Source organism: Episyrphus balteatus, chromosome 3 (assembly GCF_945859705.1).
Source record: "Episyrphus balteatus chromosome 3, idEpiBalt1.1, whole genome shotgun sequence".
Classification (NCBI taxonomy): Eukaryota; Metazoa; Arthropoda; class Insecta; order Diptera; family Syrphidae; genus Episyrphus; species Episyrphus balteatus.
In genome coordinates this window covers 93058780-93083625 of record NC_079136.1, presented here as the reverse complement: position 1 = coordinate 93083625, position 24846 = coordinate 93058780, and the positions used below count along the sequence as shown (strand labels likewise).

Here is a 24846-nt window from a genome sequence, read left to right as displayed (position 1 = left end):
TTTGGCAAAAACTTTTTCAAATTCCAATAAAAGTTTTTGTTTTCTTTCTTTGATTCTTTATATAGGCACCCAATATGCATAATGAGCAGCTATGAACGTCATATTTTTTTTTACGTCAAAGACCGATTTTGCAACATCATCCACTGAAAATGATGGTGTTGGCTACTTTAAAATGTGACTCCGCGGCACTTTAGCAACAGTAATTGACTAAAAATACATGATTTCGATCATGTATCATACTTTGTTTTTATTAAAACCAATAATTTCAGCAAAAATATATGTTTACATTTACCCCCAGAATACGTTGTTAACATTTTCCCATTATGAAAAATATTCTGGGATAAATGTAAACAAATGCAAATCGACATAAATGTCCTGTATTTTAAAATTTGTTTGTTTCACATAGAATCTACATCAAAATTCAAAAATTAAAAAGTATTTGCAAATTATACTGACTTAATTGAATCTGCAAAAATATTTAATTTTTCTGAAAGACTAACGACTTGTTTGGCACTTTAAAAAATTATCTTTCACGGAAAATACGCTCGTCGAATGCATTGAATAAGAAGTACTTCTTATTCAATGGTCGAATGAATTCTCTCTTGTCAGCAATGAGTTTGACGTATAAGTTATGTAAAAGATACACGCGTCCGCGATTTGTACTTATGTATGCGTCAAAGAGATTTAACTGAAGCTTGTTATGAGCCATGTTTTCATTTACCCCTGTTTACATTTACCCACATCGACCCTACATTTTTTTCATGTGAAAGGGTGTTTGTTTTAGGTGTAGAGAAAACGTGGGTTTATTGGAAAAAGTAAGTACATAATTATAGTTTTTAAATTCAGCAGTTACTTTTGTGATTAGAAACAAGAAGAATTAAATGTGTATAAGAATATCACGGTTAAAAGGGTGGTGATGGGCCACCATAGTGAAATTAGTAAAAAACGTTGAATTTGGGATGGAAAGCAAGAATACAGAATTTTCATAAAAAAAAAATTTCCAAAAGACTAAATCCAATGATTGAAAGGGTGTTGTTTTTAAATTTTATTTTTGGTTTTGATGACAAATTGAACGTTTATACTTAAGTTCTTAGACGTTTTACACAAATAATTGACTTTTTGGGACCAATTACGGATTTTACTGTCTTTTCAAAAAAAAAAAAAAAACCCCTTCCACCTAACTTTTTTTATAGACTTTTTTGATTATTGGTTCTCATCCCAAAAGCAAACTTTTTGCCAAGTTTGATGAGTGTAACAATTTTGTTTAATGCCTATTTTACCTGTACTAATTTAGCATTTCTTCAATTCAAGCCAAAATCCTGTCCCAACCTTAGCTTGAACAAAATCTCGACTTGAGTGACGACTATGAATTCCGCTCTTAAAGGGACCAAAACTACTTTGTTTGTTTGTTTCTATTTTCACTTTTAGTGAGGCGGCTTAGCATCTAAATCGTGCACTTTGTGATAAAAGCATGACATTTATATCATGGGTATTACTCAATATTAGAGTTATTTTGAGATATTGGGCCACTTTGTATTCCATCCAGGAGCGTAGATACAAGAGATTTTCTGTGTTGCACCCGCATTGTTGCATATCATAGTATAGCTGATGAAACCTTTTTATTAATATAATACATGATTTCAAGGTAATTTTTAACGCCCGATCGAATAAAACCAATAGCAATATGCCTGGACCGTCATGTAAAAAGTTATTGCACTTTTTATAAATTGTCTTTTACTCAAACAGCAAGATTCAGAATATTACCAAGTACTCCTTGAAAAAAAGTGGTAGGTTGATAAAATTTAGTGTGGACTTTTCTAATACCATAGAAAAAAATAATAAAATATGTCCATCAAAAAATTTCAGGTCAAAGGGTGTTTTTTTTTAGCGAGAAAGAACACTTTTGAAATGGTACCATTGCAACACACTGAAAATTTATGAATTTTTTTGAACCGCATATATATGTTTTATACATCGTATGAGAATCAAAAATAATCAAAAAATGAATTATATTTACCATGGAATGTTGAATTTTCATGCAAAACTTAAATTGCTTGCTTTTATTTTTTATTAAATTTTCATACAAATTAATATTTTGAAGGAATGAGGTGCAAAAGTAAAAGTATGAAAAATAATTGTGCAGTTTGTGACAAAGGGATCAAATTAATAGGATTGTTAGTACAATATATAACCCTCATTTAAAGATATTGGGCCACTTAATATTTTACCTTTAAAGATGTTTATAACGATGCACAGAAAGCAATTTAAATGAAGTTTTGTGAAATTTGTGATTATTAGATGGCTCATGTACATCCTCATAGGTGAAATATTAAAAGGCCCAATATCTTAAAATTTGATCCTTTTATCACAAACTGCACAATTATTTTTCATACTTTTACTTTTGCACCTCACTCCTTCAAAACATTAATTTGTATGAAAATTCAATAAAAAATAAAAGCAAGCAATTTAAGTTTTGCATGAAAATTCAACATTCCATGGTAAATATAATTCATTTTTTGATTATTATTGATTCTCATACGATGTATAAAATATATATGCGGTTCAAAAAAATGCAAAAATTTTCCATGTGCTGCAATGGTACCATTTCAAAAGTGTTCTTTCTCGCTAAAAAAAACACCCTTTGACCTGAAATTTTTTGATGAACATATTTTATTATTTTTTTCTATGGTGTATGAAACGTCCACACGAAATTTTATCAACCTACCACTTTTTTTCAAGGAATACTTGATAATATTTTGACTCTTCCTCTTTGAGTAAAAGACAATTCATAAAGAGTCCAATAACTTTTTACATGATGGTCGAGACATTTTGGTATTGATTTTATTCGATCGGGCGTTAGAAAATACCTCGAAATCATGTATCATATTAATACAATATTTCATTGCCTATACTACGATATGCAACAAATTAAGTGCAACACAGAAAAAGTCTTGTATCTACCCTTCCGAATGGAATACAAGGTGGCCCAATATCTCAAAATAACTCTTAAATTGAGTACTACCAACGATGTTAATTTCATGCTTTTATCACAAAGTGCACGATTGAACTCTTTTTTAATGCTAAGCCGCCTCACTATTTATACAATTAGGAAAACAAACCTGATTTAACTGCTCATCCATCCGATTAATATCTTCTAGTAAGCTCTCGTTGTCTTCTGTAAGTCTATTCACTTGCCGTCGTAAAGCTTCGTTTTCAATAGCAAGCATTTCTTTTTCTTTTCTAACACTCGTGTGTTCTTCTATTAGCGATTTATTTCTACCACGTAGCTCACTGATTTCCGAAGCTAGTTCAAGTTTATTTTGTGTGAATTGCTCAAGCATTTCTTTCATCGTGAGGAGGGATTTCTTATCTGCTTCACGTTGTGTCTCAAAATTTGTCATGTTTTCTTTGAGTTTTTGGTTTTCTTCAGCAAATTCTACAAATAAACAAAATCAAAATAATAGATTTTCTTGAATACTTTATTTAAAAATTACCATCTTTTGCTTTTTTAGCTTGTTTTGCAATTCCTAAGAGTCCTTTGCATTTGTTTATGAGCTCCTCCCTGCTCATAGATTCGATGGTGTTTTTCTTAGCGTCCACCTTGAAGTGAAAATTATAGTTTACTCGATTAATATGTGTTTTTTTGATCAATATTATTAAAGTAATATACCCCAGCTGATTGACTTGTATCCATTTTAATGTAGACAAATATTAATTAATTAATTAATTATTATAATTTACGAAAAAAAAAAAAGATTTTAAGGAAAAAATTTCAATTAAATTATTTGCATTGTCAAGTTTAACGACGTCACTTTATTTTTCTTGATGTTTTCTTTTCTTTGAATTGAATTGAATTGAATTTTATTGAGTCTTCAAAGTTAGGTTACATTTTATATCTTATTCTAACAATAGCTTTTATTGTACTAAAGTGGCTATAAAGTATTGCCTTCTTTTTCGAGTATTTTTTTTGTAAAGCCTCGTGGCTGTCAGTATTTATATAAAACTAAATATATGGTTGGACTGCTTTTGCTCATAAGCATTTAGTTGAATTTGTTTGTGACGGTAGTCACGAATACATATATACAATAAACTTAACCTATCTTAAAACTACATATATACGAAAACTGGCCAGTGCAGTGATATGCTTAATATCTAACATATTGCTTGAGATTTTTATTTTTTTTTCGTTTCTTTTCTTTTTTGTTTCTTTTGAGTTTATGAAGCGAGAGCTCCATATATACATTAAACATACAAGTAAAATCACATTGTAGCAAACAATAAAACATTCAATTTAGATGAAATTAAATCAATTAACTGGCGAATATGTTTTAAAGTATTTTAGATGTACTAGGGAATATGCTTTCAGTTTTAGCATCAGGTGTTTCGATGCGCCGTTATGATTCGTACCGCTTACTTGTATGGATATAGCGTGCGATGAAATGCCGCTATTTACTGTTGTGGTGTGTTATGTTGTACTGTTAGCACAGTTTAACTTTTTGTACATACTAGTTTCCCTGTTTTATGGCGATGTAATTATCCATCCTAGTCACTTTTTGTGTTATTATTAGCTGTGGCTAATTGTCTGTTGCTGTTGATGATTTATGTCGACTTCAAAGTCGCACGTTCTTTGCAGGACACACGAACGGGTTGGGGCATCCCGCAGACCCGTAAGTGACTCGTCCGGATCTCCATCACTATTTGGATTAATTAGCTGTGGCTAATTATCTATTGCTGGTGTTGACTTATAAGTCACACGTGTTTGTTGGACTTACGAATGGGTTGGGGCAATCCCACAGACCCATTAGTAACTCGTCCAGATAATATAACTTTACGTTAAACTTTTACTAGCTCCAAGAGCTGCGACTGCCTTCGGCCACGGTTACTTCTCGACTTTTCTTTTCTTTTCTACTTTTTTGTTTGATGTTTTCTTTGGTGACAAGTTGACAGCTGACAGAGGCCTGTTTGTGTACTTTGTTATTATTATTATTAACCCTGATTTTTGGCCCATCTAAATGATTGACAACATGCCTTAAATTTTGCCTTTTTATTTTTCGTAGTCTCCCATTTTTTTTTTTTTTTTAATAAGGGCAAGCCACTAGAATTTTTTACCAGTTTTTATGGCAAGAGGCCAATGCGAACCACAGTACACATAATAAGGTAATATTATCCGAAAAATGTCAAAATTTGTTTGTCAAAAAATGGGCACCAATCTGTCAGGCCGGCCTTTAATTTTTATATTTCCATCGCAGTAAAGCCTGGTACGCTGCTCGCGCTAAATTTTTGGCCGAGATAAAATTCCCATACAAGTTATCGATAATTTGTATGGGACTCATTTTAGCTCGGCTAAAATTTTTCGATAATTTGTATGGGAGCTAAAATTTAGCGCGAGCAGCGTACCAGGCTTAAACAGGAAATTTGTTTTTGTTTTAATTTATAAAATATCATTTGAAAAAACTATAAATTGAAAAATAACAAATTTTCCGCGTGTTTCGTCTCGAAAATAATAAATAAATGTTAAAAAATTAGTTGTGTGCGTGGTTTTTCGGTTTTTGTGCGTTTTTCGTCGGTAATTTAAACAATTAAGAAGTACGGTATTTGACATTGGTCACCAAATTGTCATGTTTTGACAATTTAATACGCAGATTTGAGCTATATTTTAGCTCCCATACAATATAATTCCAAAACTTTGGAAGAGCTAAAATTTACAGCCCTATTCTGGGCAACCTCACTGATGCCTCACAAGTCACAATAACCTCATAACTCGAAACGAAAACCTCACAGTCACAAGAACCTCATAAGGTGTACCCTCACAACTTGTGAGCCTCATAAAAATTGTTAAAATTGTGATCTCCTTCAGAGCAGGTCACTACTCACAAATTACTAGAGTTTTGATATTTTTTGTTTCCATAAATATTTTGGGAACAATTTTAAGTTTTGTTTTTATTTTTGACTTAAAGCCTGGTACGCTGCTCGCGCTAAATTTTAGCTCCCATACAAATTATCGAAAATTTTTAGCCGAGATAAAATGGATCCCATACAAGTTATCGATAACTTGTATGGGAATTTTATCTCAGCTAAATTTTAGCGCGAGCAGCGTACCTGGCTTTAACAAAAATTGAATTAGATTTTGTTTTGTTGCATCTTATTGCAGAAAAAAATCAAAATCAATAACCAATAACCAATTCCAAGAAGACACCCTAAGCACCTTCAAAGATTTTTGTTGAGTTTCTACATAGGAATCCATCAACAGCAAAAATGACTTGCACATGACCGTAAACTTGCGGTAATAGTTTATGTTTTTTTTGGCGTCTTCGTTGGCAATGATATTGTGAGCGACACTCTCGAGGACCAAAACTCTGTTGAAAATCTACAACTCTAGCATTTTGTCTACGTTGTAATGATTGGTATTGCCTTCCATGTATCTCTGCAGACATTCGGTTGCCAAGTCAAGCTGCTTGCGTGTTGTGTCCAGCAAATAGAGCATATTGAATACATGTCGTGCCTTTCATGAATTGATTATATTTCCTTGGAAGAATGTATATATATCGAAAATATTTGAAAAAATAGTAGATTTTTATTTATATTCAAAATGTGTTGTTTTTTTTATCTGAATTGTTCTGACAAATCAGCTGACTGTCAAAATAAAAACTCACCTCTTCTTTGGTGAATTTGCTGTGAGGTTTCTTATGACAACCTCATAAGAAACCTCACAAAAATAACCTCACAAAAAATTGTGACTTGTGAGCATCACCACTCTAGAATAGCCCTGTTATTTGAGAATTTCAGCTCAGTTGTGCGCAGATTCATCTAGAAAAATCACACATTCGTCTCTGAGTATAAATTTTGTATCTGTCACAATTTAGCGAACAAAAAAAAAACGAAGAAAACTGGAGAAAAAATGTCAAATAAAATTTAGCGCGATCTACGCACTAGGCTTGATTATTGGGAGAGCCTTTAAAAAATTAGTTTTATTTTTGAGAATCCAAAATAAATTTTTCAATGTAGCGATGTGGCCCTGCCTTAAATATAAATTGTTCTAAATCCCACGTTCAGGGTGAGCTACATGCAACAAGTAAAACGTCAAAATATTTTATAAAGAAAACATAACCAAACTTTTTTGCATGCAAGTTGTTCGAAATAAACAAACGAAACCATGCAAACTATTCGTGAATTTACCCGCAAAACAAAACGCGGAAATATTTTAAAAGTAAATTAAATAATAAATTTTAATACAACAAATAGTTAAATGAACAAAAATAATATATAATATATTTCTCTTCTAGATTGTTCGTGAGCACTATCTCCGAGATGACCTAGGATGTGGATCGCAGCTCTGTAAAATTTGCCATCAAGACGATTTAGAACTTCATTTGGCAAATAATGCCAAATCCAAGAGTTCCATGTTTGATTTTCCTCATTACCTATTGCTCGACACAAATGTCGTTTTGGATCAGATTGATGTACTTGAAGAAGATGCTGTTTGCAATGTTATTGTGTTGACGACAGTTTTGCAAGAGGTTAAGCATCGAAGCTCGTCGGTATACAATCGGTTTCGAGATATTTTCAACCATGCGGCGAGGAATTTCTATGTTTTTGTTAATGAACATCATAAGTAAGTATAAGTATTTTATGATACAGGCTAAACTTGAATGGTTGAATGAATGCTATTTACTGACTATTGTTCCTTGAGCTGATAGAATTTGTTCCCCAAAATATAGCTTGATTTATTGCATGATTGCTTTAAATAAATTTAGTATTTTGGGTACTTCCATAAAATGTTATTACTTTTTTTGGACTTATTTCAATATCTGCATGTGGCACCTTTTTCCCAGCCATGTTGAATGTTGAGGGTGACTTCTTAGCTTGCAACTTGCAAGTGTCCGAAAAAATTCATGTGACAATTCTGTCCTAGCATTGTAGTATTCAAAAAGCAATTTCTTCTTTGAGGGCGCCGAATTCGGTCTGTGTATTTACGATACTCTATATCAGGCATGTCAAACTCAATGGTTACAAGGGGCCAAAACAGCGAGATCAAAATTTGTGTGGGCCGCAGAACATGTTAATCTACAATTTTTATATATAAAACAATTTTGTAAAAAAAAAACAGCAAAAATGATGAAACTATTTTTTTTTTTTTTTTTTATTTACCATTTTTTTCTCGGACCAAAGTTAGTTATTCAGGATTTTATACCTACCTACTGTGAAATTTGCAAACGATTTTATATAACAGTTTTCAAGTGCACAAAAATACTTATAAAATCGAGCATTTTAACGAATTTGGAACTTACTTCGAAGTCAAATAAGAAATCGCTTTCCTCCATTTTCACATGATTCGGCATTTATTTTATATTTATGGAACAAATCGAAAAAAAATCAAGAGAACTTGTCTTTCAAGAAATATTCGCAAGCCTTTTTCGTATTCAATTTTATAGTTTAGATTTTTTGCGTAGTATTTTTGATACGTAAAATCCTGGTTTACCTTCTGATGTTCCAAAAGAGCTAGGTTGCATTTGAATGCACATTTGCATTTGAATGTGACATTTGTTCACATATTCGTTATATTATGAATTTTCCTCGCAGTTTTGAGTCTAACTCAGATAAATTTTTTGCTACATCTAGGTAGGTATCACGAATTATAAACTCTGCAACCATTTTAGATAGCAAGACAAGCTGGGGTGGAATCGACTAAAATGATATTTGACTATCATATTTTTTACTATCAAATTTGATAGTCAACTATTTTCCAACTGAGTAAGGTGATCGTTTTGAGATCAGTTTTAATTTTGCTTTACTTGGTATCCGATGAAGAGTTTCAGTTTTTCACTTCCATAGCTACAATAATTGAATCATTTATTTTCAAAACATGATAAGTCCATGATTTTAAATTTTGCAGGAGAAGAAAAAAACGTTCTATTTTCTTTTGTTGTCTGTAGCAAAATTTATAAAAAATATATTGTGTAGAACTTTTGCCTAGGTACAAAATACCGTTTCGATTTTAATTTTTTGAGAGATAGTTCAAAAGATAAAAAATAATAACGCTTTTGGACTTATCATACTTTGGGCCTTACTAATAATCAAATTTAAAGCTCGCTTTAATTTTTACCTTAATTCTAAATATTTCACAGTACCAAAAACCAATTAAATAGTCAGGTTAAAGGCTAACTCTTGGTTAAATCTTATAGTTGAGTTTCCCAACTATAAATTTTAATCGAGCATTAGCCTTTAACTTGACAATTAAATTGGTTTTTGGAATTGTGAAAAATGTAGAATTAAGGTAAAAATTAAAGTCAGCTTTAAATTTGATTATTGGTAGGGCCCTTTGAAAATAAACGGATGTGAAATTAGTTTTAAAATGGGTACACAATTTTGCTTTCATCCCCAGTCTATCACAAAATTGTATTTGAGATTAAAATATAATGTCCGGAGTGCTTCTTTAACTTTAAAGACTCTTTAAACTTAAGATTTTCAGCCAGTACCTTAATCATAGAGAAAGGAATACCTAGAGAGCCGACTCGTACCCCCCTTGCCTAAAACACCCGCAAATTTAATTTCAGATAATCTCTCTTATTTTTCTCTTGTTTTTCTATCTGTTAATACGTGTGAAAGGTACAATTCGTTTAATACCTTCCTTTCACCAGTAGATGTCCTCACAAACTTTGAATTTAAACATGATTTTGGTTTGTACATGAACTTGAATAGCTCAAATAGCTCACTCCAGACACCCACCTTTCAATAAATATGTACAGAAATAAAAAAAAGGTTCGTGTTTTGAATTTATTATATTATTTTTTTATGAATTAATTCCTCTACTGAGCACTTAAATTGGTTTTAATTGTTTTGAGCCCAACTCCACAGTTGAATGTGTTGGTGCCATTTAAAATGCACGGGAAAACTATCACATATAAGCACTGTGGAGTTTTTCCTCTCATTGCAGCTTGTAGGGTGGAAGAGAAAAACCAACCGAAGTCGCGTCTCTAGGTATTCCATAGAGGAAGGAATACCTAGAGACGCGACTTCGGTTGGTTTTTCTCTTCCACCCTACAAGCTGCAATGAGAGGAAAAACTCCACAGTGCTTATATGTGGTAGTTTTCCCGTGCATTTTAAATGGCACCAACACATTCAACTGTGGAGTTGAGCTCAAAACAATTAAAAACAATTTAAGTGCTCAGTAGGAAATAAATTCATAAAAATATTTTATATAAAAAATTCAAAACACGAACCTTTTTTTTTTTATTTCTGTACATATTTATTGAAAGGTGGGTGTCTGGAGTGAGCTATTTGAGCTATTCAAGTTCATGTACAAACCAAAATCATGTTTAAATTCAAAATTTGTGAGGACATCTACTGGTGAAAGGAAGGTATTAAACGAATTGTACTTTTCACACGTATTCACAGATAGGAAAACAAGAGAAAAATAAGAGAGATTATCTGAAATTAAATTTGCGGGTGTTTTAGGTAAGGGGGGTACGAGTCGGCTCTCTAGGTATTCCTTCCTCTATGAGGTATTCCTTCCTCTATGACCTTAATATAGCATTTACACATAAAAAAGCTGTTGTTTATTTTCAAAAGATGATAAGTCCGGGACTTATCCTGTTTTTGATACTAAAAAAAAATTTCGCTTAGCTGTAAAATCGAATATAGATGGAGTAGATACTTCATTATTTTGAAGATAGACGTGGTTATCCCTAGAGTAACAATTTAGTAAAAAAAAAACGAATTTTGAAAAAAGTGGACTTATTATGTTTTGAAAATAAATGATTCAATTGAGAAGACAATTATTAAAAACGTAAGTTAATATTTTTTAAAACGCTTAAAATAATAATTTATAACTTATCTACCTAGCAAACAAAACTCGAAAAGGATCGCTTAAAAAGAATCCCACAAAATATTGTATAAACTTTCAATTCAGATGGCAAATCCAAAATGTTGAATATACTCAAAAAAGTATCTTATGTTATTCGAAAATTTTGTACGAGTCTATTAAAAACACGAAAAATTTTAATTTGTTCCTCAAGTCTGGCTCTTCTATTTTCTATTTCATATTCATTTACTTTATTTTAATTTTGTAGGCTTAAAATAATTGCACAGGCACAAAAATATTCATTTTTCCCAAACAAAGTAAAAGCACCACAAAAACCAAGAAAAAAATATGCTACAAATGTTAAATTGTATCAAATTGACACCTAAATAGGTGTTAGCTGAAAAAGTCAAAAAAATATGATAGTCACTTTTGACTATCATCTTACACAGATGAATTTGACAGTCAACTATCAAAAGTCAGCTTACACGATTCCACCCCTGGTTTAAAGTTTTTTATCATTAAAAACTAAAAAATTTCCTAAGCCCCAAAATCGTTTGTAGGTTAACTCAGAATATTTGCTTCCTAGTTCACTCAAAGAAATCACATAACTTACCCTGATTTAAGCCACAAGATCTTATAAAATTTGTTATTTTGTTTGGTTTTTTCCCATATTTATTTGTTGATATGGAAACAAAATGAGGTGCATGTGTGTCGAAAGCTGTGAACATAAAATCTAAATTATAATCTAAAACTCAAAATTAATAAAAATGTGGACTGGGCCGCAAAGTTATTGATTGTGGGCCGCATGCGGCCCGCGGGCCGCAAGTTTGACATGCCTGCTCTATATGAAGAATGAAGGTATCTCAATTGTTGGTCTATTTATTTTGACTTTCACAAAGGCACCCCTAAGATTAAGATTAAGATTAGGGTGAGAGGTGGGAATAATTCGCCTTATCACTGCGGCCTCTGATGGGCCTCTGATTTCCTCTTTTAAAGTTCACGTAGAAATCCTGAGTTTAGAAAACTTAGTATGTTTTTGGGTGAACTAGCGGCGATGTTTTCCGCTTCGAGATAATACTCTCCGAGGTGACGTCGACGTGTATTGATTAAGCAATTACAGTGACACAATATGTGTTCTGCTGTTTCTTCGCCTTCGTTACACATTCTGCAGGTATCGTCTTGTGTAATGCCCATGGTCTTGAGGTGTTTTTTTACTGAGCAGTGTCCAGTAAGAAAGCCTGTGGTTATGCGAATCTGACTCCTGGTGAGTGTGAGGAGTTGTTTCGTTCTGGCGTGGGAGATGTTTGGTATACATTTTTTGGCTTGTCTGTTACCTTCGGAATGCGTCCAGTAATGATTAGCCATATCTCTTAGCCACTTATTTATGTAAAGTTTTGCAGTGCTTGTTGGTATGCCACAGAATGGTCTTGGCATCATGAATACAGATGCGGAACCTTTTCTGGCTAGTGTGTCTGCTATTTCATTCCCAACGTGACCGCTGTGACCAGGTATCCAAATGAGTTGAACCAAAGATCATATAACTAGTACTAGTTATATGATCTTTGGTTGAACTCTGTTTGTACTGGCAAGTTGGTGTAGAAGCTGTATACATTCCCATACCAGCTTTGAGGTGACTTCATTGCTCCTAAGAGCTAGGAGTACGGCCTTGCTGTCAGAGAGAATATAAATTTTTTTGTTTGTTACAGCTCTGTTTAAGTTTTCTCTGAGGCAGAGTTCAATTGCGAATATCTCTGCTTGGAATACGGAATTGAAGCTGTCCATGCTCTGGTGCAGGTAAGTTTTGATGTTCATTCAGAATACTCCGGCCCCAACACCTTCATTTGTTTTGGAGCCATCTGTGTACCATACATGAGACTCGCTATTGAAGATGGGTCTGTTCTGTTCCCACTCATGTCGTGAGGGGAATGTGACCTTATAGTTTTGTGTGAAGTTATATCTTGGGAGACAATTGTCTACTAGAGATATTTTAAGTAATTCTTCCCTATTTAATTCAGTGAGAATATCAGGGTAAATTATCTTTGAATTAGAGTTATCTTCTGCGATGAGCCTGTAGCCGTTGACCATGGCTTCTTTCTTTAGTAGGAGATGGAGTGGTGGTAGATCTGTGATAACTTCTAACGCTACTGTGGGGGCTGGCACCCCTATATTTTACTCTAATTCTTTTGAAAGGCGCCCCTAACCTACATACAATCTATTTAACTTTTTCAAACACACTCCTAACCCTACACTTTTTTGAAAGACGTAGGCTCCTCCAATATTCGGTTGATATTTTGGCAAAGGTGCACCTTTTTTTGGCCCTACTCCTTTTTAGGGACAGAGGTGCCTCCAATTTTCGTTCAATTTATCTTTTTGAAAAACAAAGGCACTTGTTCTATTTGTTTTGACTTTCACAAAGGCGTCCTTATTTTTAACCAATTCCATATTTGAAGCAAGAGGCGACCAATTTTAGGATTCTTTTAACTAAGTTTAAAAATTTTCATATCTTTTTTGGTTGTTCAGATATTATTTTTTAAAGGCTGTTATTTTTTCTTACTCTAGATAATTATTGGCTTTGAGGCTAATTTTCTTCGAGAAATGTGTGGTAATCATAATATTTTATTAATTTATTCTTATAAAAAAAGCAATGATAAACATAAAAATTATTTAAAAGTTTACCAGAAAACTAATATATTTTATAATACTTGAGAAAACCTGTACCAGATAAAATCTTTAAAAAATGTAGTTTTTACTTTAATATTAAAAAGATAAGAATACAAAGTTATTATTTACAATGCAGTTACAACAAATATTTAAGGTATCCTCTTTGATTTTGTATGCATTGTATGCCCGTTTTTTCTGGATTTTATTGCGAATACTAAGTCTGTTTGGGTCCTACCTAAAACAGAAATATTTGTACTTGTTTTCAACATTAGTTTAAAAAACTACACAGTTTCAGAGTACCCATTTAGAAATTATGTTAAAAATGTTGAAATATGTCTGTTTGAGGCAGTGCCCAAATAGACCCATTAATTGAAAGAGGTTTAGGACCATCAAATTACTAACAAGATGAGGCTTCAACCCACTACGGTAACGGAGAATACTCTCTTGTCTGTGAAAAATTTGGCTTCGTTTAATTAGTTTCGTGAAACTTTTAGAAAATCAGCTTTTATAAGAGAGCTTAGGAGTCACCAAGTTTCAATAAAAAAATGCTTCTTTAACGAAATAAAATGGATAACATGAATATTTCTTTGCGCTAACAATAACGCCACGAAGTACTTGTGGCCCTGAAAAACATAAACTGAATTCTACAATTAATATGAAGTTTTCAAAAAATGTATGTATATATGTATATACAATATATGTACATTAGGGTGGGTAAAAAAAATCGAATATCTTTTTTTTTGATTTTCTACTCCGAAAAATCAATTGCTACATACTCACCAAATATGAGCTCTTAATATTAATGGGAAAATTCTCCGCTTCGCAGTTTTCCCTTTTTACATCAATCTCATATTAAAAAAAAAATCATTTTTTTATCAATCGACTTTTTAGAAAATTTCTTTACATATTCTTTTAGGAAATTGAATGCTCTGCAAAAAAAGCCTTATACACTTTTTTCGTTTATCTAACCGTTTCAATTTTGAAAAAATAATTACAAATTCGTTTTTTGTTCTTAATTTTATATCAAATTGAAAAATTATAGTAATCAAACAGGAAAACATACTCTTCCTAGAATGAAATTGCGCACAAAAAAGGTTTATAAACTTTTTTCATTATTCTAATTATTTTTTTTACTTTTTTAAAGTCAATCTGTGTTTATAAGAAAATGAGACTAAAAAATGTAAGCCACTTCGACAAAAATACATAAACATAAACAATGTTCCTGATCCTGGTGCATAAGAAAATATTTTTTATTTGATTTTATTCAATAACACAGATGGAAAATTTTAGAATTGAGTGGAAGCGTTTTAAACTGTTTCATTGGATTTCAGAGTGAGTGAAATCAATCGAAAACGTTTAGTTTTATTTGTTTAGTTTATATTTGTTTATTTTTGCAATACTTAAAAAATAAGAAAAATTTCAAAACTTTTGATTCTTATTTGAAAGCATTTTATTTTTTTTTTGGTTACATAAGTAACTATGATGAAAAAGAAGAGAACGATTTTGTTCACTAGTACAAGTATTTATTTAATTTCGATTCGGGTTTGTTAGCACCAGTTTAAAGTTGTGATTCACATTATTTCACGTTGTTTACGTACACTGTGGCGTATACGTTATATTGACGTTATGAGACTAAATTTAAAAATAAATTAAAAACAAAAATTACGAAACTTAAAACGTGCAATACCGTACCGTAGTTCAAGGTCTCCCAATATCCCCCTATTGGCTTTTTGTTTAAACTGCGAATGCAAGAGTAGGGGAGGGGTAATGTAACATTATATAACACACATTTTAATCGCTCCTTGGACATCTTAATTTTAATGCTTTGTATTATTTAAGGGACACCTATGTGGAACGCAAGCCAGGAGAAACTCAAAACGATCGCAATGATCGTGCCATTCGATGTGCCGCCAAATGGTATGATGAACATCTTCGTCAAAGTCAACGGAAATCGGGTGACAAACGTACACGTGTAATTCTTCTCACAGATGATGCAGGTAATCGGGAAAAAGCTGAAGCTGAGGGTATTCTCGTCGCTTCAGCCAAAGACTACATCAAGTCATTGATTGATCATCCATTTTTGTTGGACAAATACGCACACAAAAATTTCGATGTTGAAAGTAGTCGACTTCCATTATTTCCACCACATTTGAGCATTGTCGAGATCCATGAAGGTATTCGTGCTGGAAAGCTTTTGCAGGGATCTTTTATGGCGTCCAGAGAGAACTACCTCGAAGGGTTTGTTAGCCATGAAAACTATGATAGCATGGTATAATGACAAAAAATATAAATATTCAAATATGCGTAAAGTTTACTTAACTTCATTTCTTGCAGATTTTAATTCAAGGACGTGAAAAACTCAATCGTGCTGTAGATGGAGATATTGTTGCAGTTGAATTGTTACCCGAGGATCAATGGTCAGCTCCCAGTGAAATTGTACTCCAAGAAGATGACAATGACCATGGAGACAATCTCGATGACGTCGAAGAGGATAAAGTATTTGAGAAAAAGAAAAAAGGGGAAAAGGGCAAACCGACTGGAATTATTGTTGGAATAATCCGTCGCAAATGGCGTCAATATTGTGGTATTCTGCAACAGAATACTGTCGAAGGTTCTACTAGACATGTTTTTATACCAGCCGATCGAAAGATTCCAAGAATTCGCATTGAAAGTAGACAAGCTGAAAAGTTGTACATGCAAAGAATTATCGTTGCAATTGATACTTGGCCAAGATCTTCCCGTTATCCTCATGGTCATTTCGTAAGAGCTCTTGGCCCACTTGGCAATACAGAGACGGAGAATGAGGTTATCCTTTTGGAACATGATGTCCCACATAGTAAGTTCTCAGATGAGGTACTCAGTTTCTTGCCGCAAATGCCATGGACAATTACAGAGGAGGTAAGAACTCTCAATATAATAAATTAAAAAGTATATTTAAAAAAAAAATCCTTATATCAACAAGGACTATGCTAAACGTGTTGATTTACGTGACTTAAATATCTGTTCTGTTGATCCTCCTGGATGCACAGATATCGATGATGCTCTACATTGTCGTCTTCTACCAAATGGCAATTTAGAAGCTGGTGTACATATTGCCGATGTGAGTCATTTTATTCGACCGGGAAATGCTTTGGACATGGAAGCAGCTTCACGTGGTACAACTGTTTATCTAGTTGGCAAACGTATTGACATGGTTCCTGAGTTACTTAGTTCGAATCTTTGTTCTTTGGTTGGCAATCAGGAACGATTTGCATTTTCATGTGTTTGGGAATTGGATCATGATGCAAATATTATAAACAAGCGTTTCCATAAAAGTGTTATTAAATCAAAAAAAGCCATGACCTATGAAGAAGCTCAAATAATTATCGATGATAAAAATCAAAACAATGAATTGGCCAAATCGTTAAGAAATTTGAATAAATTAGCTAAAATTCTTAAGAAAAAACGAATGGATAATGGGTAAGTTTTAAGTTTAAAAGTATTATGTTTTAAACTAAAAACAAAATCAAATTTTTTTTTAAAATTGTAGCGCCCTTGTCCTAGCATCACCAGAAATTCGTTTCCAAGTTGATAGTGAAACCCATGAACCTCTTGAAGTGGAAGTTAAGCAAATTCGAGATACCAATTCTATGGTTGAAGAGTTCATGTTGCTAGCTAATATCTCTGTAGCTGAACACATTGCCAACGAGTTTACTGAATGTGCTATGTTACGTCGCCATCCTAAGCCACCGCCAAATAACTTTGATCCCCTAATCAAAGCTGCACGAAATCAAGGTTTTGAAATCAACATCGAATCGGGAAAAGAATTGGCTGAATCCTTGGATTTGGCTGTTAAGGAAGACAATCCGTATTTCAATGTTATGATAAGGATATTAACTACACGTTGTATGATGCAGGCATTGTATTTCATTAGTGGAACAGTGTCTAGAGATGAATTTTTCCATTATGGGTTAGCTGCTCCTATTTATACACATTTTACTTCGCCAATTCGAAGGTAATGAATTAAATTCTTACTGTGAATATTGATTTAAATAAGAAATTTTTTTAGGTATTCCGATATAATTGTGCATCGTTTGTTAGCTGCTAGTATTGGAGCCGATAGTACCTATTCTGGACTTTTAGACAAAAAAGCCAATGAAGCTTTGTGTCAGAATTTGAACTATCGCCACAAAATGGCTCAGTATGCTGGTCGAGCATCTGTTGCAATGAATACGCATTTGTTTTTCCGTGGAAAGACACAAGATGAAGAAGGGTACGTAAAAGTTATCAAGAGCTTCAACTTATTTACCAAATTTATTTCGTGTTTTTTCAGTTATATTTTATTTGTTCGAAAGAATGCCTTGCAGGTCTTAATTCCAAAGTTCGGTCTAGAGGGTACAATCTACTTGAATGGAAAAGACGACAGCAAAAAAGATTCCGATGTTGCTTTTGTATATAATGAAGATGTAAGTATTAAGACTGTATTATTACTTTTTATTGTAACTTTATATTTTTTCTTTCCCTCGTAGGACCACACTCAGCGTTGTGGTAAGTTTGTATTCCATTCCTTTGATCCTGTTAGAGTGCGATTAAGTTTGGACTCACGAAATGTTCAACATGAAAAATTAGTTTTTCAAATGGTTGAACCATACATTAAAGGATTCAGTGCAGAGCCTATTGTTGATGAGCCAATGGATACTGCTAAACCAACGAGTGCAAAGAAACAAAAACTTGATGCACCAAAAAAGAATAAGAAACAAACAAAGAAAAAGTAATACTAAAGAGAAATAAATTTTGTTTTAAATATAAATATCTTTATTTATTGCTTTGAATTTCGAAATATTTTTTCTCATGGAGTTTTGGTACTTGATAAAATTTTTGTCAACAAATGTGCTAATGTTGGGAGGTCTTACAAACTTGTACTTGTAAACTAGGTTAACAACAAGTTTATTTTCTTGTTGAAAAACGATTTATTCAAAAATCATTATTAGAGATACCTCCCATTGAACCATTTTTGAGATTTACGTGTTGATGGCCTTAATTATGAATGGCAAATCAGTCAGTGATGCACTTTTCAAGACAATGATACTCTTGGAGGCTTTTGTCAATATCTCGCAAGAGGTAGTCAGTGGTGGAGGCTGGAAATCGAATTAGCGAATATATGATTTTCATAACACCACGCTAAGCGTTTGCTACGATTTTGAGATTCATGTTATTTTTGTTTGTTTGTCGATAGATTGCATGTGAGCCTCAAAAAAACATTTTTATTTTTGGTTTAGATCGACTTTCTCGTTTTACATAATCTACTATCTTTTTTTCTTCAGGTCGATTGTTAACTTCACTATCATTTATTTACCGCTCGTTTCATATTACTTAATACACCTCCAGAATAAAAAAAAGGAATAAAATTCGTTCGTTTGGACAGTTCTAAGAATTTAAAAAGGAAAAAATAATGAAAATTACTTTTATTTTCAGCGGAGTGGAATATAATTCAATTTTAAAAGTTGAAGTGACCTCAACTATGACTCATACACTTTTGCGTTACGATGGTTTTTTACATTCACTCCCCAAACCTCAAATGTATGCCCTCATTATAAATAGCAAACTCGCTTATTTCGTATTACTAATATCGAGAAAATCAATACATTTGGTACAAGTTTTACATACATATGTATGTATGTATATATGAAACAAAAATAAAAAAACACAAAATTATTCAAAAAAAAACAGCATCTTTTAGCATCAGCATGAATTTTAGCTCCAAAAAGTAGCATGCAATTTGATTTTATTAAGTGCATTTTTAGAACAAGAAATTTTAAAATCTTTAGATCCATTTTTTGACAAAAATTACTTTTTTGTAAATAATTGTTTGAAAACAAATTTAAAAAAATCTGTATGGCGATTTGTAGCAATTATAATCAACACCTAAAACCAAAATTTCAAATATCATTTTTCAAAAAAAAAAAAAAAAAATTCAAATTTTTTTAAATAAAAAAATTAAAATTTAATTTTTTCAAAATTTAATTTGTATTTGTATTATACATATTAAAACTGTATAAATAAATTTGTATAATTTTTTTTTGTTGAAATCGGACTGGTTGTTTTGAAAATAACTGTTCTATGGTAGACACCATTACGATTTTCGAAAAAAAAAACTTTTTTCATCATTTTTTGTGTTTTGTATTTTTCAATGAAAAACAATCTTTTGTTTGCAATACAATTTTTTAATGCAAAATATTTTTATTTGCAATAAAAATTTTATTTTCAATGCAATTTTTGTTTTCATAACATTTTTTAATGCAAGTAAATGAGTTTAAAATTAAAAAAAAAAAAAAATAATTTTAATGCAAATATTTTGGATTTGCAATTATACATATTATTTTTGTTTTTTGAATTTCAAATGCATTGTTTTCAATTGATATTTTGCTACAATTTATTTTTTTAAGCAATCGTTTGTTGTTGTTTACAGTGTGAAATGTAAAGAGGTTAACCTACGCAACTTATTAAATTAAATGCACGTCTGGGTAAAACATACTTGGTCTTATGGTTCATTAGAGCAGTAAAAAAAAATACAATTTTGTTTATTCAATGTTTCAAACATTTAAAAAAAAAATGAATTCACATATAAAAATAAAATGTTACCATAAACTCATCAACCGGTAAAAAAACTGATTTATCAAAAATAAAATGAAACTTTTTAAATTAAAAAAAAAATCCAAAAATGTGTTTTTAAAGTTTTCCAGTTTTTGTTAAAATCGGATGAGCTACTAACGAGAATTGAGATATCAATACATAAAAAGTTCGAAGCAAATCGCTTCAGTAGTTTTAACTGTGCTCAAAATAGAGACAGGCAGACGGATAGACCACAGACAGACAGAATTGCGGGACGAACTTTTTTCGCATTCTATATCATCGAAATATCATGTCTGATTGTTATTTCGAGTTCGATTTTTTTACGAATCCTAAATATGGTCTAAAATACCTACCTATAGCAAGTAAAATTTTTGAATTAGAATTCAAATTCACGAAATTACCAAATCAAAAATTAAATAGCCTTTGTATTTGGATTTTCATCCAAACCTGATAGTTTAGCAAGCGATTAGGTGTAAAGGCATATGTAAATAAAACATTTATATTCTTCAAGATATTCGATTTTTTTAAATAATTCCTTTTGCAAAGAAATTAAAAAAGTTCAAGGAGTAAACAATAAGCCGATGTAATAGAACGCTAATGAAACAAACATGTTAGAACTATAAATTATTACAATATACCTACAACTAATATTTGTTAAAATTTGTTTTAAAAATTTTGCAAAATGACGTTAATGAGAATGGGCGGGTTCAATGCAGATCACCTGAACATTAAGTTCTGAATTTTTTGGTCAGATGTTACGAGTATACAAGGTTAGGACTTTCATTATTTTTCTCGACATTGAGTAACGGCTATCAGGCAATAATTTGGGAATACATTAGCATATTTTTTTTATACTAAAGGGTTGATTTTAGAAGCACCCCTTCCTGTACCCTTAATGTTCCCTTTTACCATAATTTTCTACTTATAGAAGATTTATTAACTATGAATCAGGAATATCATTCTGTATCTCTCTGTCTTTTTCTTACTTGACCATTTCGTCTGTATGATAGTACCAATCTATGTATGTATGTTCCTTTATAACTTCTTAACTACTTTTCAAAATTTCTTAAATGGGGTATCAATTGTTTAGAAGATATCGCGATTTTAAAATGTGTCAAATTTTGAAAATATAAAGATTTTTTGAATATTATTCTTAAACTTTGAGTCTTATCGAATAGTTGTATTTGAAAAACTTGTAGATTATGTGCTCCTCCATATAAAAACATTTCTTTGTTAAAGCTATCATTTTTGATTAATATTCGTTTAACAGTTTGATAATCTTCTCAAAAATATTTGAAATCAGGCCTAAGCAACAGTTTATATAAATTTTTTTTTTGCATTATTATGAATTGCTCAACAATTGAAGAACTTCCACGTAAAGAACTTCCTTTACTATTGTCTCAATTTTCAAGGAGATAGAAAATACGAACTTTTCTTTTTCCCGTTATAAAATATAAAATACTTATGAACTTATATTTTCTTGCTCGATCAACAGTCTTCTTATCTCCTGCTATTGTATATGCCGCAAAACAAAATAAATTAAAAAAAGCAAGTATACGCCACTGTGTACGCGAACAACGTGCAAATAATGTGAATATATGCTAACACATCCCTTATAGCAATTAAAATTAAAAATTGTGCTCAATAATTGAACAAAATGTTCATCTTCATGTCATTAGTGTTAATTAATAAACAGAAAAACGAAATCCTTTCAAATATAATCGAACATTTGAAAATAGTTCTTCAACCTTGTTCTTGGCATTTTTTAAACTATTTTTTTTAATAAATAAAAATGTTCAAACATTTTTAAAACAAAAACTTGGAGTTTCATTCTTAAGAAATAATTATATTAGTAGAGTAACTAAAGCTCAAAAAATGACAATATTAGGGAACCCGGCCGAACAGTTCTGATTTTGATGATCTTTTTTTTTCAAACGTCGGTAATTAAAAATACTTTAAAGTCTATAGATTAAAATTTGCCGCTGTTGCCGTTTTGATTTTTTAAATTTAATTGAATTTTTTTTCCAAAAATTTTGCTTAAATTTCATAAATTTACTAATGCCAAAAGATTTTCTAGGGTCTAGGCAATAAAAGGAAAACAATTATATGGGAACGAAGGACAATATTCCATAGTTAAGGCAATAAATGCAATTTTCTCAAAAATTGACTTCAAACACAAAAAAAATATTTGAACACAACGGCAACACCTACAATATTTAAATATACATTTTTAAAAAGCTAGAAGCTTATTCATATTTGTAAAATTAAAATTAAGTAAATTCAGGAAAGGGTTTTTGAACAAATGGTAATTAAACTCAGACTTTGAACAAAAAAAAAAGTTTGGAAAAAATTTTAACATGATCTTTTAAAAGCTTTTTCGTAACATAAAATGCATTTATTTTTCAAATTTTTTAGGCCACATTTATTATTATTTTAAATAATAAAAAAAATGTCAATGTATTACAATTTATGAAAAAAATTAGAAAGTATTTCATTTTCGAAGAACATTTTTAATAGAAGTTTTGAAAAAAAAAAATTAACTTTTTTTTTTTTGAGTTCAACATTTAAATATAAAGTTATTTTTTCTTCATTCAATAGCCCTTATTGTTGAAAGGAAAATAGCAAAAGTTTAATGTTCTTATTTGCCAAAGTCTTTGATTAAATCAATTATTTCAATGCAAAAATTCAGTTTTTATCGAAAAATCTAATGAAATTGAAGTAATTTTTAATTTTTTTTCAAAACTATAATATATTACCTTTTCTTCTTCGGAATTTAACTAATCATTTCTATGGCCATAAAATTTTTAAAAATAAATTCATATTTTATTAAGAAAAAGTTTGAAAAAAAGTCATTAAAATTTTTTTAAATAACTTTTTTTTTAAATTCTGAGTTTAAGGACCATTTTTTCAAAAACTATTCATAAGATTTTGTGGATTTAAATTTTATAGATAGGAATGAGCTTTTGGCTTTTTTAAAATGTGTTTTTTAATATTGTAGGTGTTGCCGTTGTGTTCAAAATATTTTTTTTTGTGTTTGAAGTCAGTTTGTGAGAAAATTGCATTTATCGCTTAAACGATGGAAGATTGTCTTTTACTTCCATATATATTTTTTCCTTAAATTACCTAGAGAATCTTTTGGTATAATTTATTTTATGAAATTTAAGAAAACAAAATGGTTTTGTTAAAAAAACAATACGGCAACATCGGCAATTTTTAACCTATAGACTTTAAAGTATTTTTAATTACCGACGTTTGAAAAAAAAGATCATCAAAATCAGAGTTGTTCGGCCGGGTTCCCTAATAATTTGCTTTAGTTACTCCACTATATGTACAATTGTACATACATACCTGCTTAAAAACAAAATTTCAAAAAAGTTATCAACTCTTTTTCAAAAATTTATTTTTCAATAAATATATACATAGTTTTAAAATATACATATATAAAAAAAAATCCAAATGTTTCAATTTATTTTTGTGCAAACGTTTTGACGTTTTTTGAAAATAACCAAACTAAAGGATTCATACCAAAGCTTCAGTGCACCTAACATTATTTGGCAACGTTATTTTGATTTCAAAAGTTTTATGTTATGCTCTTTCCAAATACCTTTGCCAATTTAGTTTTATATAAATTTTTTCATAACTTTATGAAATGCATTTTTGTGCACTTGAATAGTGGTGGATTAAGCTTTCTCACAATGTCGAAAAATTGCAGATTTTATTATTTTTGTATTTTTTAAAAATTGGAATGAAATCACCTGTTGAAGAGCAAAATGCACTACTAATCGAACTACAGTACGAAAGAGTATTGAAATATGAAATCAATTTCTTTGAAACCATTATTCTCAGAGAAAAATGATTTTATTTTACTTTAAGTCGTGATGGATTAAGAAATCGACAAAAATTTTATAAATGTGTAAAACTCAAGTATCTATTCACCAATGTGAAGGCGTTCAGAGATTCCTAACAATATATTTATAAATTTTTGAACTAAAAAAACATTCATTCAATTGTATTAGAACATTGTTTTGGGTTAACTCCAGTTCAACAATCTTAGATTATAACATTAGACCTTTTTTATTGTTGCAGTAAACAATTTCAATGACCTTTTATAAAATAAAAATAATAAATTATCTAGAAAACATTTTTTGAGTTCAAATTGAAGCACTGTTCAACATACGTACCACAAAATTTAATTTTGTAGAAATGATCGAAACTCAATGTTTATTGTTGAAGTTGTTGCATACATTAATTCACAGTTGTACCCATTAATGCAATTTTCGTTTCCGATTCTTTAAAACGAGGAATAATTTGAATTTCTTAATGAATACAGCTAAGTAGAACGAATTTGCTTTTAGTTTTTCCTTTTTTTTTTGTATTCAAATATCCAAATGAAAAAACCATCGTTCTAACAATAAGAACAGTAAAAAAAGTATAGAAAAAATCTTAAAAATAGGAAACAATTTTGTTCAGGAGGATTTTTGGTATAAGGGTTTCACATTGATCCGAGTTTCTTAATTCAGATTTCAGGGGTCAAAGGTTACAGAAATAGGTTTTGTTTGTTAATTTCTTGGAAAACTGTTCATTTTATTAATTTGTATTTTTATTATGTATTCAAATTCAGTTTAGTGATTGTGTACCTACTATTACAATATTTAGGTACCTTAAAGTGTATATTTCAAAATGGGTGGGTAAGGGTATCACACCTTCTGGGTAGAAAATCTAAAATTTTAAATTATCTTTAAAAGTTGTTTCGGGCTTTCAAATTTGTTCC

The 24846-nt window shown here is 30.9% G+C and overlaps 2 protein-coding genes across 5 annotated transcripts in view; one reads left to right on the top strand and one right to left on the bottom strand.

The window, feature by feature from the left end:
* LOC129913035 (GRIP and coiled-coil domain-containing protein 2) overlaps window positions 1-24846 on the bottom strand; it is a 64144-nt gene that overhangs the window by 11796 nt on the left and 27502 nt on the right. For 3 of the 4 annotated variants that reach the window (XM_055991386.1, XM_055991387.1, XM_055991385.1), the window contains exons 3-4: window positions 3495-3600; window positions 3120-3436 (exon numbers count right to left, since the gene is read on the bottom strand). In XM_055991386.1, coding sequence (XP_055847361.1) covers window positions 3120-3436; window positions 3495-3600 — 423 coding nt within the window. Of the gene's footprint in view, window positions 1-3119; window positions 3437-3494; window positions 3601-3670; window positions 3835-24846 lie in introns of those variants that run through there. The other variant, XM_055991384.1, reaches the window with a different exon arrangement.
* LOC129913036 (exosome complex exonuclease RRP44) lies at window positions 7008-18252 on the top strand. The gene is made up of 9 exons (XM_055991388.1): window positions 7008-7207; window positions 7284-7612; window positions 15303-15732; window positions 15798-16361; window positions 16426-16922; window positions 16993-17457; window positions 17512-17715; window positions 17776-17908; window positions 17972-18252. Exons 1-9 carry the CDS (start codon window positions 7154-7156, stop codon window positions 18215-18217), a joined length of 2922 nt encoding a protein of 973 aa, XP_055847363.1. The 5' UTR covers window positions 7008-7153; the 3' UTR covers window positions 18218-18252.

What these genes read in the sequence shown, in the direction of transcription:
- LOC129913036 (XM_055991388.1), top strand. Translation starts at nt 7,154, where the DNA reads ATGCAAACTATTCGTGAATTTACCCGCAAAACAAAACGCGGAAATATT. An exon ending in ATGAAAACTATGATAGCATG is followed by an intron (nt 15,733 to 15,797) that starts GTATAATGACAA and finishes CATTTCTTGCAG; the next exon opens with ATTTTAATTCAAGGACGTGA. An exon ending in TTTACTTCGCCAATTCGAAG is followed by an intron (nt 17,458 to 17,511) that starts GTAATGAATTAA and finishes AAATTTTTTTAG; the next exon opens with GTATTCCGATATAATTGTGC.